The sequence below is a fragment of the Scatophagus argus genome, chromosome 13 (assembly GCF_020382885.2).
Source record: "Scatophagus argus isolate fScaArg1 chromosome 13, fScaArg1.pri, whole genome shotgun sequence".
In the NCBI taxonomy this organism is placed as follows: domain Eukaryota; kingdom Metazoa; phylum Chordata; class Actinopteri; family Scatophagidae; genus Scatophagus; species Scatophagus argus.
In genome coordinates, this window is record NC_058505.1 from 795,874 (window position 1) to 813,010 (window position 17,137).

The 17,137-nt window shown below is 46.6% G+C and overlaps 1 protein-coding gene across 21 annotated transcripts in view; it reads right to left on the minus strand.

Moving 5' to 3' along the window:
* dlg1b (discs large MAGUK scaffold protein 1b) overlaps positions 1–17,093 on the minus strand; it is a 67,680-nt gene extending 50,587 nt beyond the window's left edge. For 12 of the 21 annotated variants that reach the window (XM_046407497.1, XM_046407492.1, XM_046407489.1 and 9 more), the window contains exons 1-4: positions 16,942–17,093; positions 14,433–14,564; positions 6,226–6,389; positions 4,495–4,566 (exon numbers count right to left, since the gene is read on the minus strand). In XM_046407497.1, coding sequence (XP_046263453.1) covers positions 4,495–4,566; positions 6,226–6,389; positions 14,433–14,564; positions 16,942–16,960 — 387 coding nt within the window. In that variant the 5' untranslated portion in view covers positions 16,961–17,093. Of the gene's footprint in view, positions 1–463; positions 921–4,494; positions 4,567–6,225; positions 6,390–14,432; positions 14,565–16,941 lie in introns of those variants that run through there. The other 9 variants (XM_046407499.1, XM_046407496.1, XM_046407495.1 and 6 more) reach the window with 2 other exon arrangements.
* Positions 17,094–17,137: the final 44 nt, after the last annotated feature.

A 17,137-nucleotide genomic window follows, 5' to 3' on the forward strand; every position in this document is an offset into this window, starting at 1 on the left:
GATAGAAATAAGCAGTCTCATGGACGTGAAGTCCGTGCGCTCCTCAGGACAAACCATGCCAAACTACCACTAGGAATTATGACAACTTACTTAAATCAATAAATTCCTTACTTGATCGTAAAAACGCATGGCTGGAAGAACAGGATATGCAGCATTAAAGTCGACAGTGTTTTTAATTCGGCATAGATATAATCCAAAATATATGTGGTATTTCCGTACAAATTCAACTTTTTCAGATGTGGTCCCCAGAACTCACTATCAGCGCCCGTTGGTTAGCCACTCGCCTCCGGTAGCGTCAGTTCGTGGAACCGAGATGCGAACATCTCATAAAGTATTTCTTCACTGTAATCAGCGCTGTTTGCTGGATCGCACACACGCCGAATTTGTCACAGACTCATAATTAAGTAAACTAACAGACTCCATTGTTCGTGTGTTGGTATTTCATGGTGTTTTTATGCGTTACCTTAGTCGTGACAATACATATGCAGTCCATCGTTCAGCGCCGGGGGTGAAGCCCGGGAACATCAGCATCTCATCGCGCGCTGCTGCTCCTGCTGCGCGAGCTCCAGCCAGACAGTTAGCTCACGGCGTCGTCAAATCTGTCTTCATGAAGAGCTACACATTCATAAACACACACCGACCTACAGCCGCTGTCTACCGACGAGAAGAGTGTGTGCTCACCGGAGAGCCACCTCCTCCATTCCCCGCTCCTTCTTCATCCCGGCATCTGGGGCTCAGCGGGAGCAGGACTCGCTCACCGCCGCTCCTCCAGTCTTACGCTGCGTTTGACAGCTGTGGGAAATCTTAACTCTCTGTGAACTACGTCATTTATCCTAAGCAGTAACGACCACAGGACGTGGAAGTAACGAAGTACAATTACTCATGCAACTGACAGTGACCGACATCTACCGCTCCAAAGCTGAGTGACAAAACAAAACTGACACCGTGTGTTGGACAAAGCACTACGGCAGAGCTTGGAACATGTCACAGAACCATCTTCATGTTTATTAATGTGTCATCTCAGTCAGTCATTCAGAGGTTCATCTAATGTTTACCCAGCGCGCTTTGTTGTTCAGCCGAGGCGTTCGCGGAGCTTCGATCTAAAACGGATTTCTTCCACCAGCAGTGAAGGCAACAGTAAAATACCTGCACTTCATGACGGTGTAACTGAATGCAAATTTGTTTTAACATACAAATATTAGGAAAAGATCATATTAAACTCAACAAAGGGCAAAAAGAAAGAATGCAAAATAGAAACATTTGTGAACTTTAAACTTAAACATCTGTCAGCTCTCACCCTCTTATTAACGCTTCAGGTTGCATTCATACGGTATCATGTATTGTTGAGCTGAATGTGTGTACAATCTGATATCACTGAGTGGACCTTAACGTAGTTTAATTACAACTTACTACAATCATTCACTTGACTCTGGAAAGCCTTGGAACAGTAACATGAGAAAATCATGTCATCATGATTGATCATTTTCTTTATCAATTAATCCAGTAAAGATTTCTCTATGGCATATCAGGAAATACATTTAAATATCCTGCACAGGCCCCAGGAGCTTCAAGTCCTGTTTAAAACACAGTTCCTACAGTTCACAAGGCCAGAAGCAGCAGAAAACAACTCAAAGCATTCAGGAGAAGAGCCACCAACTAACTTTCTGCCAATCCACTAACTGACCAGTCATAGCAGCTCTAATCAGCGCATGTGCTTCTCCCAAAAGAGGTGACGCGTCCTACTTTACAATCAGACAACAAACTCATCGCAACTGAGCAACATGTCCAGGTGACGGCTGACATCTTCAGCTGGTCACATATGCTTTGGTTTTTATTCTGAATTCAAGAACTTCCAAACACACTGACTGTTGGTTATCACATGTATGACTCAACACCAACCGGCTGAAGAGGAAGAGGAGGAGAAAGAGGAGCAGGAGGAGGAGGACGAGGAACAGCAGGAGACCAGGAAGCGTGGGCGGGTGGGAATCACAGGCATGAATATTTTACAGTTCCATGAATGTGTCATGTGGCTGCCCCCCCACCACACACACACGTGTCATCATATGGCGTGTCACACCTCCTCATGAAACATTCAGCGCTCCACAGGAAGTGATGCAACCGTCACTCTGTACATGAAAACCAGAGAGACTTAAAGAGAGGAATGGGGACAACGAGCCAAGCTGATCAAAGGACATGACTACGGCTGTTTTATACGGTTTATTTTCTCATTTCTCTGCTTATTAAATCATTTAGTTAAACTAACTTGCCATCTTTCATTTAACTGCTCCATTAAAGTACGTTGGTCATCACGTTCTTTTGAGTCTGAGCCGACACCACAGCTCGGTTTGTCTCGTACTCAGGACAGCGAGGGAGGACCAAGGAGACGCCCAGGACTCGGATCCAGCATGTCTGGAAAAGCGCTGCTGTAGTGATCTGTGGAGATGTGAGGTGGTCATTGGTCCTCTTCTTTTCCTTTTGAACAGGAGCTTTGAGGAGTTTGGGTTTTCATTTTGAGGGCACTGTTGGGAACGCTTTTTAAGAACTGAACTATATGGAAGAAAGTTTAAAGAGCTTTGTCTAATCTAACCTTTGAACACAGCCTGCTGGTGAGCTCAGGTGAGTTAAACTGTGTGTGATGTCACTGCCTTGAAGCTGTTTCCAGGTTTGTGCTCCTTGTGGTTGGGTGTCATGTGTCATGACTCTTCATTTTCTTTTATTGGTCAGTCTTGTTCAAATGCAGCAACCGCACAGCAGGTCATGTGACAAGAATTAGCCAATCAGCTCCAGAGGAGCTGCTTCTCCATTTTCTGTCCAGGGACATCATAACATATGATAGCTGATGACGTCACATGACCTGCTACAGTCATGCAGATACGTTAGCTCAGACGCTGATCTGCTGTCTTTACGTTACCAGCTGCTAATTGCTAGCATTGGTTGCTTAGTAACAGCAGGCGCAATAGTAGTGAAACCTCTGATTAAAGGACGAGAGCTGCGTTTCCAGACAACATCTGAACGGCTGTGAATAATCCTGTGAGCTCCGCCTCAACGGGCCACTACTTTTGCTTTAATTTCAATGCAGGACTTTTACTTGCAACAGAGTATTTTTCCCAGTACTTTTACCGCAGCAAAGGATCTGAGTACCTCCACTGCCGTCGCTTGTGTGACAAAGTTTACGGGAACACAGTGGAGCGCTGGAACAGCTGAGGGAGCTTCATCGCTCAGGAGGACTCAGAGGAAGCTCCTCACATGGAGCTCTGAAACCAGCCTGCAGCTGTTCAACGCCACAGTGTTGTTCTCCTGTTGCTCAGCCGGACTTTATTCAGCAGTCTTAACAACTTTAAACATGAGCAGATGTGATGATGCCTTCTGATGCGGAACATGAAAACAAAAAGCCAAAATGTGCCTGAAACCTGCACATAAACCAAAACTGAAACCCACATGAACCACCACCATGAAGGTCCTGAACACCAGTACAGCTCCAGTCTCTCTGAGTGAACCCTGAACCAGACCTCACTGTGGAGAAACGGACTGAAGAACAAACCTCAGAGGTCCACTGTGCAAACAGCTCATCATAACAGTAAGTCAGGAAACATGCAACTTTAGTTCCTCTGATTGATCATTTTATGATAAGTGAGAAACAAATGAACCGATATATACGACATGTTGTTGTCCTGAAAGGCTCTGCATTAGTGATATTTACGCCTGTCGTCTCCTCTTGAAGCTTTTATTCCACATTTTGACTGCTTTGTCTGAAGAATCAAACAGCTGAAGCAAACTTGTGATGGCTTCACTGACACGCCCTCATGTTTTCATGCTAGCGTGGAACCTACAGGCATGTAATGTAAATATGCAGAAGCTCAAATCTGATGAGCTGATTAACAAGGCGACAGGTTTAACACTTTCTGTCCGGGTTGAGGTGTGATGCATTCGCTGCTGTATGGGACAAAGAAGCTCTGAGGACAGGAGGTGTACTGTTCAGACCCGACAACATGAACAACCAAAACCAATGAAGCACAATGAACCATGACCCCTGAACGCAGCACACACTTCCTCACCATGTCGCTGTGTTTCTCTGGTCACCAGTGAAAGATGAAACCAGTGAGGAAATCCTGCTGAGACGACTCTGAGATCATCAGAAAATGTAATTCACGTAGAAGGAATGAAGCTTTAGCCACATGCTGTGTCAGAGCGAGTGCTGCTTGCCAAATCTCACGGAGACATTCAGCGTCTCCTCTGCAGCACTTGTCTTCCTGTCGTCTCTGTCCTGTTTGACTTCAGGATTTCTTTTCTGGTTTCACTCTGATGTCAGTGTGACCGACCTGCAGCGACACCTTGAGGCCAAATGGGAAAAACCTGACCCCTGGACCCAGAACCCCCGCCGCCTCTGATGGTCCAAAGCACATGGGGGACAGGATGGGACATGCGGCGAAGGTGGAGGACACCGACACCCCCTCCCTCCCTCCCTCCCACCAAGAGCAGGCGTCCAGTACTTACTTGTCCATGGCGGCTGGGCGAGCGTTTGGCCTGCGCCAACGTGTGGAGGATTTCGTTTAGGAGGGGGGAGTCCTACGAGGACCAGGTGTGTTAACAGTCAGAGAAAAGAGGAAAGAAAGAGAAGCAGTTCAATGCCAACAAGACACTGCACTCAAACTGGATCCTGTGGTTTGTTCTGAGCGTGTTTCTGTGCCAGACGGGTGGAGTTAGACGCAGGACATAAGAAACTCCAGCATCGTGACATCACAGTCAGTCGATCGGTGAATATCCACATGTGAACCTCAGATCAATAGAAGTGAATGTGAAAATGTTTAAGTGTGGATCAGAAGATGAGCTCCACTCGTCTGGCACTTCAACAGGCCAAACTGCTCACCTGTGAACACGTGAGCCACACCTGCTCAAACAAAAGCCTGACTCTCTCTGATGAAGTGAGCAGAAGTGAAAACAACCTGCTGCTGCTCTGCCTCAGCACTACCTGGAGGACGGCATCACGTGGAAGGACAAAAAGGCTCAAACAGCCAAGCCGCTACCCATCATGCACCCTTGAAACAGTGCGAAACTTTTAAAGGAACAGTCCAACATATTCAGGTGTGTTAGGCTCGCTCCTTTAAAAGGAAGAGCGACTCCAGAACGGTCTGTGGTGACAGGTAACCGACCGCCAAACACCATCTCTCTCTCTCTCTCTCTCTCTCACACACACACACGGTGAAGAGGTGAATCCACCAGGTGTGTTCAGGCCTCTGGTTGGTTTGAAGGGAACCTGCTATGTCTGAACTGAGCTCTGATAAAGGTTAAGTGGAGACCCATGTCTGTGTACGGTCACAGTGTTTCTCTGAGCTCCGTGAAAATCAGATTTTTAAAAGGCAGAGACTACAAGCCCGACTTGTGACATCACAAACAGCAGCCAATCCCGATCCAGTATTCAGCAGACACAGTGAGACGTGGAAACACGAGGCCTCCAGTGAACACTGAGAGTGGATTTTTAATGAGCTGCCATTTAAGGATCTGGTTGTGGAAATTGTACTTATATAAATTAAAGCTTTATTATTCCGTCCACGTCAGACACACATTGGAGAACTTGGATGTGTGCATTAACACGTGTGGAGGGGATCTTTAAACACGCTGTTACAATGAAAATCAGACTGTACAAGTAAAGCTTGTGTGGGCAGCCGTGGCCTGGAGGTTGGAGAAGCGGCTTGTGATCGGAGGGTCCCGGAGTTGAAAAAAACAAATACAGTATACGCTGGTGATGTGCATCAGCCGATCCTCGTGGCAGCAATCGGCGATCCGCTCGCCATCTGAACACACCTCCAGTCTGTTAAATGTCAGCCGTCTGTCCGGCTGCTCACGCCGAAGCTCGTTTCCACCCACATGACCCGGTCAGCTGTTTTAAGCCCAGTTCAACGCGTCGTCTGAACGCCAGCCAGAAGCAAACAACAACAAACGTCACGAGGCAACAGGAACACAAGCAGCAGGTTTAAGGTTCTTGTGATGATGATGGTTAAAGGCCCTGAGAGGAGAGACGGAGGTGCCTCCACCTCTCCATCATCTCACCATCATAACACTCAACACTTCCAGAATAACATTAAAACTGGTGTCCTCCACACGGTTTGCATCAAACAGCAAAACAAAACCCTTCAGTCAGCATCCTGTGACGCCGTGATCCGTTTCAGAGATCCCCTGCTCTTACCGAAGGCTGTTCAGCCGCCGTTAAACTGGGACCGGTCTTACCTCGATGCTGGTGCTAAGGCTGGGCAGAGTTTCCGAGGTCACCGTTGTGCTCTGAAGACTGGAGAAGTCCCAGAGGTTGACAGGCGCCATGGGGTCCGCCGCCTTGGAAGACTCCGCCCACCTCTGACTGTCCAATAAGGTCACTTCGTAAAATTCCTGGATATCTGAGATGACAGGGGACCAGACACACATGTTAGTGTCACAGTTAACCAATTAGTCAATTGAAAGAAAATCAATCACCAATTATTTTGGTGATCCATTAATCATTTCCATCAAACATCTGCTGATTCCAGCTTCTTAAATGTCAGTTTTCTGCTTTTCTTTCTCACGTCTGACAACATTTGGGTTGTGGGCTGTTGGCGGGACAAAAGGAGACATCTTCAGTCGCTGCCGTCCTACATGTGGAAAAATATCAACATGTCTTCACAGAACAGAAGCCGTGAGACCCCTCAGGACTGTCAGATGGTGTATGGAAGTCCCAAAACATTAATTAAATACCAGTAAGATAAATAAAATGATCATGATATTATGTTTGGGGATCTGCTCAGCAACATTCAGTGTGTCAAAGTCATTAAACTGAACAAGGATGATTGGTTCCGACTGACTGATAGGTTGATAGATTGATATTATGAGCCTGTCCCCGCAGTGCAGACTGCAGTCAGTCTATGTGAGTCCAGTATTATAAAAAGCCTGCGGCCCAGCGGTCACATCCAACATGCCTTTTTATTTTTGGAGGACAGCTTGCAGAGCTCTAAAATAAGAGAGGCTCTCTTTGGCTCTGCGTGGCAGCAGACGGCCGGCTGGCACAGATGTTTTCACCACTTCAACTGCTCCTCGCTGGCCAGAGCTGCAGCTGCTGGCCTCGACATCTGATCTCAGATCAGCCTTCAGAAGGCACATCTGCCACCTCACCTTCCTCAGGCAGTGAGCTTCAACGGGGCCGCGTCCTGACTCATGCAGGGGGTTTTATTTTAATGTATTACGTTCAGTTAGCTGTAAGGTTTGGCTGCTGTCAACATTTTGAAACCAGTCCATTAGGAAGGTGAACACTGGGCCGGACCAGAGCTTTACCACCGGGAGTCGCACTGGACTCGGCAGCGGCTCCACTGAGAGTGCAGCAGCAGCAGCGCAGTCCATTAGGACAACTCTGACACAACAGCCAATCAGATTAACTTTTCTTCTTCTAAAGTTCATCATCAATATAAAAAATAAAATCACACTTCAGTCTGGCGCAGCCTGACAAAAGACGGCAGCAGCTGCATTTCAGTTGTGTGGGAACCTTTAGAAGTCAGTGGGTTTTCCACAACATCTTTCTGCAGATGTTTCACAATAAAAGCCTTGATAAGAAATGAAGTCCACTAAAACTCTAGAGGGCTTTTAATTTGAAACAGATACAGGAAGTTCTGATTTGTACTACAGTGTATTGTAGCAAGTGAAATAGGACAAACAGAGCGAATCAACACGAGGCTTCACACTACAGTGCTGTAACATAACATCAGACAGCAGAAGCTGCGCCGACTGCTACTGCATGAAATGAAACCAGTTTCAGTTTGTAGACCAGACTGACCCAACCCTGACACTTTTTATATACAAAATTAAAAAGATAGAAAGTCCTTTACAAAACAGATACAACAGAAAGCTTTCAAGCTTTATTCTTCAAGCTCTCAAAATAAAAATGAACCTCCAAAAGTAGGCTACATACTAAAAACAATTCACATGAAGATACTCAAACGGCTGGTATGACTCTTTTCCAGTGCCCCCCCCAGGGCCCCCTTCTGGACACGCCCCTGAGCTTTACCTTTATGGAACTGTTATACAATGGAATTTCATATTAACAAAACCTGGTGAATTATTAACCACAGAACTCACTTTGCCGATAGCTGTTCATGCAGAACAATACAGAACAAGTCTTATGTCCATGAATCTGTTGCCCCAGTGCATGCTGGGACAGTTTCCCATACAGCTATCTCACGTAGCAGCAATCACATGATCTCATGACTCTCTACTCTGTCGGAGTTTTAGTCAGGTTGAAGGTAGAATTACATATGAAATCCAGCCATTCCCTGTCCTCTCTGCTTTTCTGGAGAAATTCACACTCAAGACTGTCTGCAAGATCCTCACTCAGTCAAACTGTTTGTGCAGCTCAGGAGGACTTCCTTTAGCTTGGCTCTTTCACAGTAAAAGTGCAGTATGTGTCTGTGTGCCGGTGCCACGTGGAGCTGCTGCTGCAGTCACTCTGTAATCTGGTCTGTGCAGCATCAGACTGTTCTGACCACGACAAGATCATGTGCGCTTCAGGGATAAATACTGAAACGTAAAGGACTGACGGCAGCTGCCAAACCACCGAGAAAAAGAGCCAACAAAGATATAATTTTCACTGATGGCATCAAATGTTATGCAACACTCTTTGATAACTAAAATAGCTCCGAAAATCAACACAGTACAGAAGCTGATGTGAGAGCTAAAAATAAGTTAGCTTGAAAACCCACCTCACTGCTTTTTCTGTCCTCATAATAACTGAACTGATTATGTTTTGTGTTTGTGTGTGTTTCAGCCACTCGTGACTCTGACACTTGAAACATCTCGGTGATAAAATCACGTTCCCCTCAGGATGAATTCTGCTAACGTTGAGGATCCTCTGACTTTTCATCTAGAGTCATCATCAGGCCGACATTTTTAAGGGTCAGTTTTTTCTAAATCAGAGCACAAAGACTAAAGCTGTTTGGAGTTTCGCCCACATCCGCTAACTCCACCCAACTAAACTCCTGTTTCCAGTGTCATTCAAATGTTTGTTTGCTTTCCACATACACAACACTTTGGTTTAAGATCAGAAGCTCAACTGGACTCAGTGTGTAAAAAAGCTAATGCTAGCATGCTAAACTAAGGTAACAAACATGGCAAACCTTCCACCTACTAAACACGAGCTTGTTGGCTTTGTTTTGGTGAGCATGTTAGCATGCTAGCAATTAGCTCAAAGCAGTGCTTTCTGAAAACAGCCTCACTGAGCTGCTAGCAGGGCTGTGAACACTTAAGCCCCAGGCAGCATCCACCTTAAAGGAAGGTGGAGCTCACACCGTAAAATGTGACAGAAGGACCCATCAAACTGGGGCCAGATGTGAGAAAAGACAACCAGGCTTCTCCCAAAGTCAGCATTAATGTGGCACAAATTTTAACTGTCACTTCTGGAGAGCCCCAAGTGGCCATTTGAGGAACTGCAGCTTGTTACAACTTCCACGTTGGCTTCATTCTTTCAGCAGCTGAGGCCGCTGCTCATTTCAGACTGAGTTCAGAGTCAGAGAAGAAGAAGAGGAGCAAACTTCAACACAAACCTCTTCAGTCAGGAGGACAGGAAGGAGTGAATGTGGACAAATAAATGTGGCAATCAAGAAATGTAGAAGACAGACACAGATGATGAAGATGACATTTTCACAGTGGCTTATGTCTCGACGCACAGAACTGAAGAAGAACCGATACGAACTCTTTAGTTCATTTGTCAGATATTAAATTAGAGCCGAGTCGACAGATAGCTGGCCTCTGTGAACAGAGCCAGAAACTGATCAGAGAGCAGTCCAGACTCTGATCACATTATCCAGTTAGACTGCAGAGTCCGACACAAGACCTGCTGTTGTGCGGTCTAATAAAAGACCACACCTATTTAGACTGCTGTTGCTATCAGGGCAGCAGCTCCGTGTGGAAAATACACAACACCGTCCAGGACAACGCACCACACCCGGAGTGTGTGAGGAGGTCAGCAACGTAGCTCACACACCCATTTCACATTTTAAAACGACTCAAAGCCAATAAGCTGCACCTGGAACATGTTGTAAGACTTGTTGAAGCTAATCCGAGATGTAAAAACTCTGTCATGTGTTTAAGTCAAAGAGATGAGTACGAGATTCACCAGCTCACAAAAACAAGCCCACTGCAAAGCAAAGCACCACGAGAGAGATCAGAACGCCCCCTCTGATGGTTTCTGTTTCTACATCTGGCCAACACAAAGGTGGACTAGCAGCTCCTCCTGCTTCTAGTCTCTGTGCTAAGCTAAGCTAAATGTGTCTGAAACACCTGACTGGAGTGTTTCCTGACTCACATCGCGGATAATTAAGTCTTCCACTGCAAAAAGTAAACACATTTTATCACCTTAAACTGAATGTGTGGGAAGGAGAACCAGACGCCTGAAGATGTAACCTTTGTCTCGTGGAACTCATGTGGGGAACTTCACATTTCTCACTATTTTCAGATATTTTATGCACAACATGACGATCACTACAATCACAACAATCAGCATTTGCAGCCCTTTTCCTTTTAATGTCATAAATCCTGGCCAGAGTTCAGACGCTCTGCAATTAGCAGAGCAGCATCCAAATCTTTCAGGCTGCAAACTGAACGCTGATTTATTAAAGTGAAAGGAATCAATTGATGCCATCTGTTTCTCTGGGAGGAATGAGGCCAGCCTGAGCTCAAAGAATGAGAAGAAAAACAGAAAGTGCAGCACACTGTCCCTGTCTGTCCCTGTCTGTCCCTGTAAAGCAGCAGCGGTGGGGGGTTGGATTATGGACTGGGGGTAATCGTCGTGTCCACAGAGGGATTACACAGTGCTCGGCCTGCTGCACACATCTCTTTTTGGGGGGGTTTGGCAGATTGGAAGCTGTGTGGCATGAATCTATTTTTCATCAGCGAGGCTCCAGCACTAAACTCTTCATTATTTAACACTCACAGCTGACCATGAAGAGGACTCAGCTGGATCTTCTGTCTCTGAGAGCATCACACTGGGATATAAAGTTGGTTAGAAAGTTAAACTGAAATTGGTTCCATCTTGTCATATTGTGACTTCAATACTGAAAAGCCCAACTGAAATAAGGTATTCATCTCCCATGGACCTTTGCTGCATCTCTCTGCTGACTCAGCACGAGCGGACGCCAACGTTATCAAGTTAGGCTGACCATATTGATTCTGCCATGACAGAATATAAGTTTGACTCAACTCTGTGTCGTGTGTCCACTGAACACCATCAGTTAGAGAAGAAGCTTCCATGGCTTTCATTTCATTTTTTGGTCTTAAAAGAAAAAAAAACCAAACGACAAGGCTGCAACCTGTAAAGAGCAGTTTAAAGTTTAAAGAAAGAACATTTAACAAAAGTAGAAAGTTCGGCTCAGTCTTAACCGTTCAGACACAAAACAACTGCTTTTTGCTGGTCATCAGCAGCAGCTTCTGCCTGTTTTAGACTGCAAAACGTAACAAACTCCACTCGTTTGTCCTTTTCCTCTCGCTGTTGGCTGAAGTCACCGTGTCTCCTGACAGACCTGACAGACTACAGAGGACCCGAGCGAGCTGAGCGGCCATGTTCATCGTGTTCACGGAGCGTTTCGTCTCACAACGAGTGAATATCCTCACTGTGCAGCCGTTTGTCTAAACCGCACTGTTGCACACAGGGAATTTCAAAATAAAGGCGTATCTTTAAGATGATGATATGGATGAGGTTTCGCTTTGCATCAGCGATACTAAATCAATACAATCGATCCAGATCGACGCATCGTTACAGACCAAATAATGAACACACTGACGTTTATCTGACCCAAAGCCTGATAATCTGCACCCACTTGGACTCGTTAACCACTAAAATGTCCAACAACAGCCTGATGTTGTCTGGATAAACACCAAACAGCTGCAGTGTCACAGCTCATCCTTCTTTACCTAAAGAGGACACTTCAGTTTGACTTTAACAACACGATGACTTGAAACCAGATGACACGCTGACAGTCACATTCAGTGGATTGAAGCCGTCTATTGATCGGTATTGGCTGTTTAAAGCCCAGTCGCTACGCTGAATCACCACAGCGTGAGAGCTCAGGTTTTTACTGGTTTCCACTTCTCAGTGTTGATCGGAAAGTGTCAGAAAGTCAGACAGAAGCTAACGGCGTGTGAATCTAACCCGTAATCTGAAAAACAATCCGATGTGAGCCTTCGAGCAGCCAAACCGAAGGAGGACGAAGAGGAGGAAACAGGCCTGAGCTCACACAGAAGATCTCTTCTCATCCATTAGTGATGAAGATGCTGGGGGGATGTCTGAAAGTGAAGGAATCGAGCCGCCGTCTCTCCTCCTGAACCGCTTTGCGTTGTGTACGTTTTCTTCGGCTGGTGGCCGAACGGGATCATACTGAACGTGAGGCGACGGAGAAGAGGCCAGCATTCGTGTTTATACGCTGAGCTGAATGAATATTTCATCAGTGACACCAGGCTCCTGTGCGTGAGATTCCCCTCTGACACACGGCAGGCTCAGTGACTACTGCTGTTTGTACAGCGCTGTATTTGCATAAGCACTTGGGCTGGTCTGAACTTCTCTCTGCAGCGTCACAGCTCAGACCGTAAAGGGAGTTTGTTTTATCACAGCCTGTCAGTATGAGCTTCAACATGAGGGAAGCGGGAGGAGAGCGACACCACATAATGCTGGTTTCTCACTGCAGTTTTATCCAAGCTGACTGTTGGCATTCAGGAAGCAGTTTTTAGATTTAAGAATTTGTCTCTTCTGATCCGTGTGGAACCGTTGGTGTTTTCACCAGCTTCTATGGCGATGAAGAGGAGGGTGGCGAGAATCTATAGGCACACATAACAGCGAAAACGCACCCCATAGCATAATAAAAATCTCACAGTTTGACAGCTGAAAGCGAAAAGCTGCAGACTCTGCTTTGTCCTTTACAGACTCTGAGCTCCACCTCCACAGGCAGACAGCTGAAACATTAACACGTTAAGTCAGTCAGTCAGCGCTGAGAAGCTCATCGGACCGCATTCCTGCGCGGCGTCCGTTAACCCAGCAGCGTCTCAGTTTACTCTGGTCCCGTTAGCTGGCAGCGAGCTGACAGCCCGTCACACAAGCACCACGCTAACACTGACGGATGGAAACCTGCAGGGCTCCAAATGTTTTCACACCCATGAACGAAAAATGAGCCACGAATCCTCGATTCATCGACCAATGGCTGCAGCTCTACCTGCAGGCCGACTCCTGTGTCAGCGACTTACAGAGACGAGATTAACTGACAGGTTTGCCATCTTCAGAGTGAAGTGACTGGTGAAGAATGAAAACGGGATGAGCACTCCATAATCCAACGGGTTAAATAAAGCATATTTACACTCTGCTGTTGTGAGTCTGCTGCCCAGCACACAAACAGACTGACACATCAGACTCAACACCAACAACACGGTGACTAAGTGATGCGCCGCAAAGACAAACACATCTGTCCAAGTGTCCACAGACCGGGAGCCCGTTAAGAGCTCGTTAAGAGCTGTCAATCTCCAGTCAGGGCACACAAACCAAGCAAAGCACACCAGCTGACACCACACACACACACTGAGGCCCTCGCCTGACTTACACCTTCACACTCAACACGCTTTCCTCCATTGTAAAGCACTTTGATTTGCATTTAACGGTTTGATTGATGGATTGATGATTTTGTTATGAACTTAATTTTGAAGAGTCACAAAGTGACTGCAGAAACACCCAGCCTAGTGATCGTTCTCAAGTCATCTGACCACACAGTAAGTGAACAAGGCGGGGAACCCGAGCAGACCTTTCAGCACCTGGTACAGGTACACAGTGACCACAGTGAACTCCTGCTGACCTCATCTTTTCGGGTCTTCGGCAGATTCCTTTTCTCTGCTGCCGTTTGTGTTGTGTGTGCGCCAACTCTCGGCCTCTCAGTCACACCGACATGCCAACACACTTTACGGCCTCTCGCCCCACTGCGACGGCTCGCACGGGAGACGCACACACGAGGACGGCCGACTCTTCTCTACACACCACACCTACGAGGCTGACGGCGTCGGGCGGAGCCGCCAACGCATCAGCACATTTCTGAGTTGGATCAGCCGGGTGACCGCAGCCTCAGCCACTCCGACTCAGAAACACAGACACACGGAGAAGCCGTGAAAACCTGATGCTTCTGCGTAGGATCACACGCTCCACCCCACATGTAAACACCACCATCAGCTGTTTGTCCCTGCTGATGTCCTGTATGTCCCATGAATTCATATTTATGTGTCAAAGATGAAAAGCAAAAGCTGAGCGCTGAGTTTTTGTTTCTGAAATTAATTTTCAGGACAGAATCTTGTTTTCCAGGTATTTTGGACCATAAGGACCATATGGCTTGAAGCTGCAGGACGGAACCCCAGAACCCCAGGACGTGTGCTTGGAGGGAGGCTATGAGACGTACCTATGAGAGCCTGGAAGAGGTTGCTCTGGAAGATGTCGATGACCCTCTGGATGGAGTGTCGGAGCTGCCGGTCCTCCGCCCGTTGCAGCTTGGCCCTGTACTCCTCCAACAGCAGCAGGGCTCGCTGTGCATCTGTGCGACAGGAGGGGGGGGGGGCAGGAGGAGGAGTGGAGGGGGGGGCAGGAACAGGAACAGGAGGTAAGTTGGGGATACAGCAGAGCAGAGCAGTCGCTTCATTCTGGGCCTCAGCGACTAATGAGAAGTGATGTGAGGCGCGATGGCAGCGGACGAGCGGCGCTCTGGTCTGAATGAGCAGCTGCAATAATCCCTCAGTGCTGAAATCTGTCAGATCACCCTGTAATACCTTCAGATTTACTTTAACCTACCAAACATGAAGACATTTAAGACTGTGGGGAGGTTTTACTGCAGCTCAGCCTACGTGCACTTTGGGTCGACTGAAGGAGGCTTCTGTCAGAAACCAAATCCAAACCAAAAGGGAATCAGACGAACGTTTATGACGACATGACAAAGGATTAAACAAGACTACTTCCTGACCTCTAAGACCTGATACTGCTCTAAAGTGTTGCTTTAAGACATTTTAGGACCTGGGAAAAAGACTTGGTGTCGAGCTGAAACAGAATCTGCTGATTATTTAGTCCGTCGTGACTTTGGTGAGCCCACTGCGATGGGGATCGACATCGCGACCTTTCAGGGCCGACCGTCCACAGTCAGCGAGAGCGAGAACAGATATTTACATTCGGGACATTTGAAGTAAAAATAAAAAGTGGTGTCAGGATTGAGAATAGCCAGTGATGGAAGTACAAATACTGTAATTAAGTACAGTTTTAAAGGTGCTTGTACTTTAGATGAGTATTTCCGCTTTCTGCTACTCCTCTGCACGTATCTGATAACCTTAGTTACTCTGCAGGTTATTCAGTGCTGACTGAACGTTACTCGTGTGGTCTGCTGATTATTGGACCAATAATGAGACGACTCATCACTTATTAGAATTATCTTTAAAGCAATTTCCTGTTGATCAGCTAAGGGGCTGAGTGATAAATGAGCTCTAAACAAAGGTCAGTGTGTCAGGCTCGGCACTGAGGGGAGCGTCAGGTCACATTTGGGTTTGTGAGCCATCAAAACATCTGCTGCTGCTGCTGCTGAAGAAGAAGAAATTTAATGTTCACCAAAACAAAACCAGAAGATCTGAACTGATAAAATATCACGTGAGACATCAAACACAAATCCAAGACAAGTCAGTGACTTTAATGTGACTTTCAACATGTTTTGAAAGGATTTTAGGAATCTGTGAGGAGCAGTGAAACAACAACTGACATCACATCTCAACTCCTGATAAACGAGTGGCCAGAAGCACCAGACGCCAGGCTGCCGCCGAGGTGGTCCAACGCCAAACGCGCCGTCAGCAGTTTCACTCAATCCTCCTTCCAGCTTCTCAAATATTGTTTCTTATTTTCAGTTTTGTACCATCATAAACTGAATGTCTCTTGGACTGTTTGAAGGACGTCCATGAGCTTGTAAAGAGCACAGTGTTTTTGTTTTAATGGAAAAAAGGCAGGCAGTCAATGGACGATGGAGGTAAGCGTTAAAAAGGAGGTCACATTATGGTTAAAGGGAAGCTGATCACTGCGGTTAAAGTATTTTAATGTGGTTTATCTTCTGCTTGACTTGTTCTTTTTGCTTCAAGACGGCCAACTGAAACAAATGATGGACTGAAGACATTTTGAGCTGATGTCCTCTTAAAGTCAAACTGCAGGAAACACACAGCTCGGATATTTAACATATAACGGAAGTTTTTAAGGAAAAACAAACGATTAGTGATCCAAGGTAAAACAGCAGGTCTTCTTGTGATATTCAGCTTTGGGAACTTGATGTGACGTCAGCTGGTCAGTGAAACAGTTTAATTTGGACTAAACTTAAAGGTTCTCAGGAAAGCTGAGCGTACTGTGGTGGTACTATGGGAGTTTAAATATGGTTATGAGTATAATTAGGCCGCTATTAACTCACCGTTTGGCACCGTTGACTCTGACACAAGTTAGAAATGTGCTTTTCATGAGGACCACAGTAAAAGTGGTTACACAAGTCGACTAATGTCGTGATCATGTCGGAGGACTTTAACAGAAAACCTGCCTGCGTCTGTCGTGCTGGCGGCCGGAGACCGTAAATATTTGATTAATATTACAGTTTATTTTTAGGTGGGCTCGTCTCCAGACAAGGTGCCCCATATACAACTTGGTTAGCAACGGCGGCTAACCGGCTAGCGCTACTTTAACTCACTTCACCTGGCCGACACGGCACGGCTCGGCTCGGCGAGGCCGAAGTGAGCCGTGTGGAGTGTGTCTGGGTCGAGTTGTGTCTCGGCCGCCGTGTGTCCGCGTCTGTTTCGGTGTTGTGCTTCTCTGTCGGGGGCTGCAGTCTGACTTTCTCCCAGCAGGCTGCGGTTAGCCGCGCTAGCTTGCTAGTTAGTGTGTTGTGAGTCGGAGAGGCTTACCTTTCTTTCTGACTGGCATGGTAAGGTCTGGCTCGGCTCGGTGTGGGGCTAGTTCCGTGTTAGCCTCATACACTCCTCACACAGGGCGGTTTTTATCGATTATTCTGACAGTTAAAGCCCGCTGTCAGCGCTCCAAGTCTGGGCTGAAGAAAAAAAATCCCTCCACGACGACACCAAGTTCCCCTCCGAGCCAAAC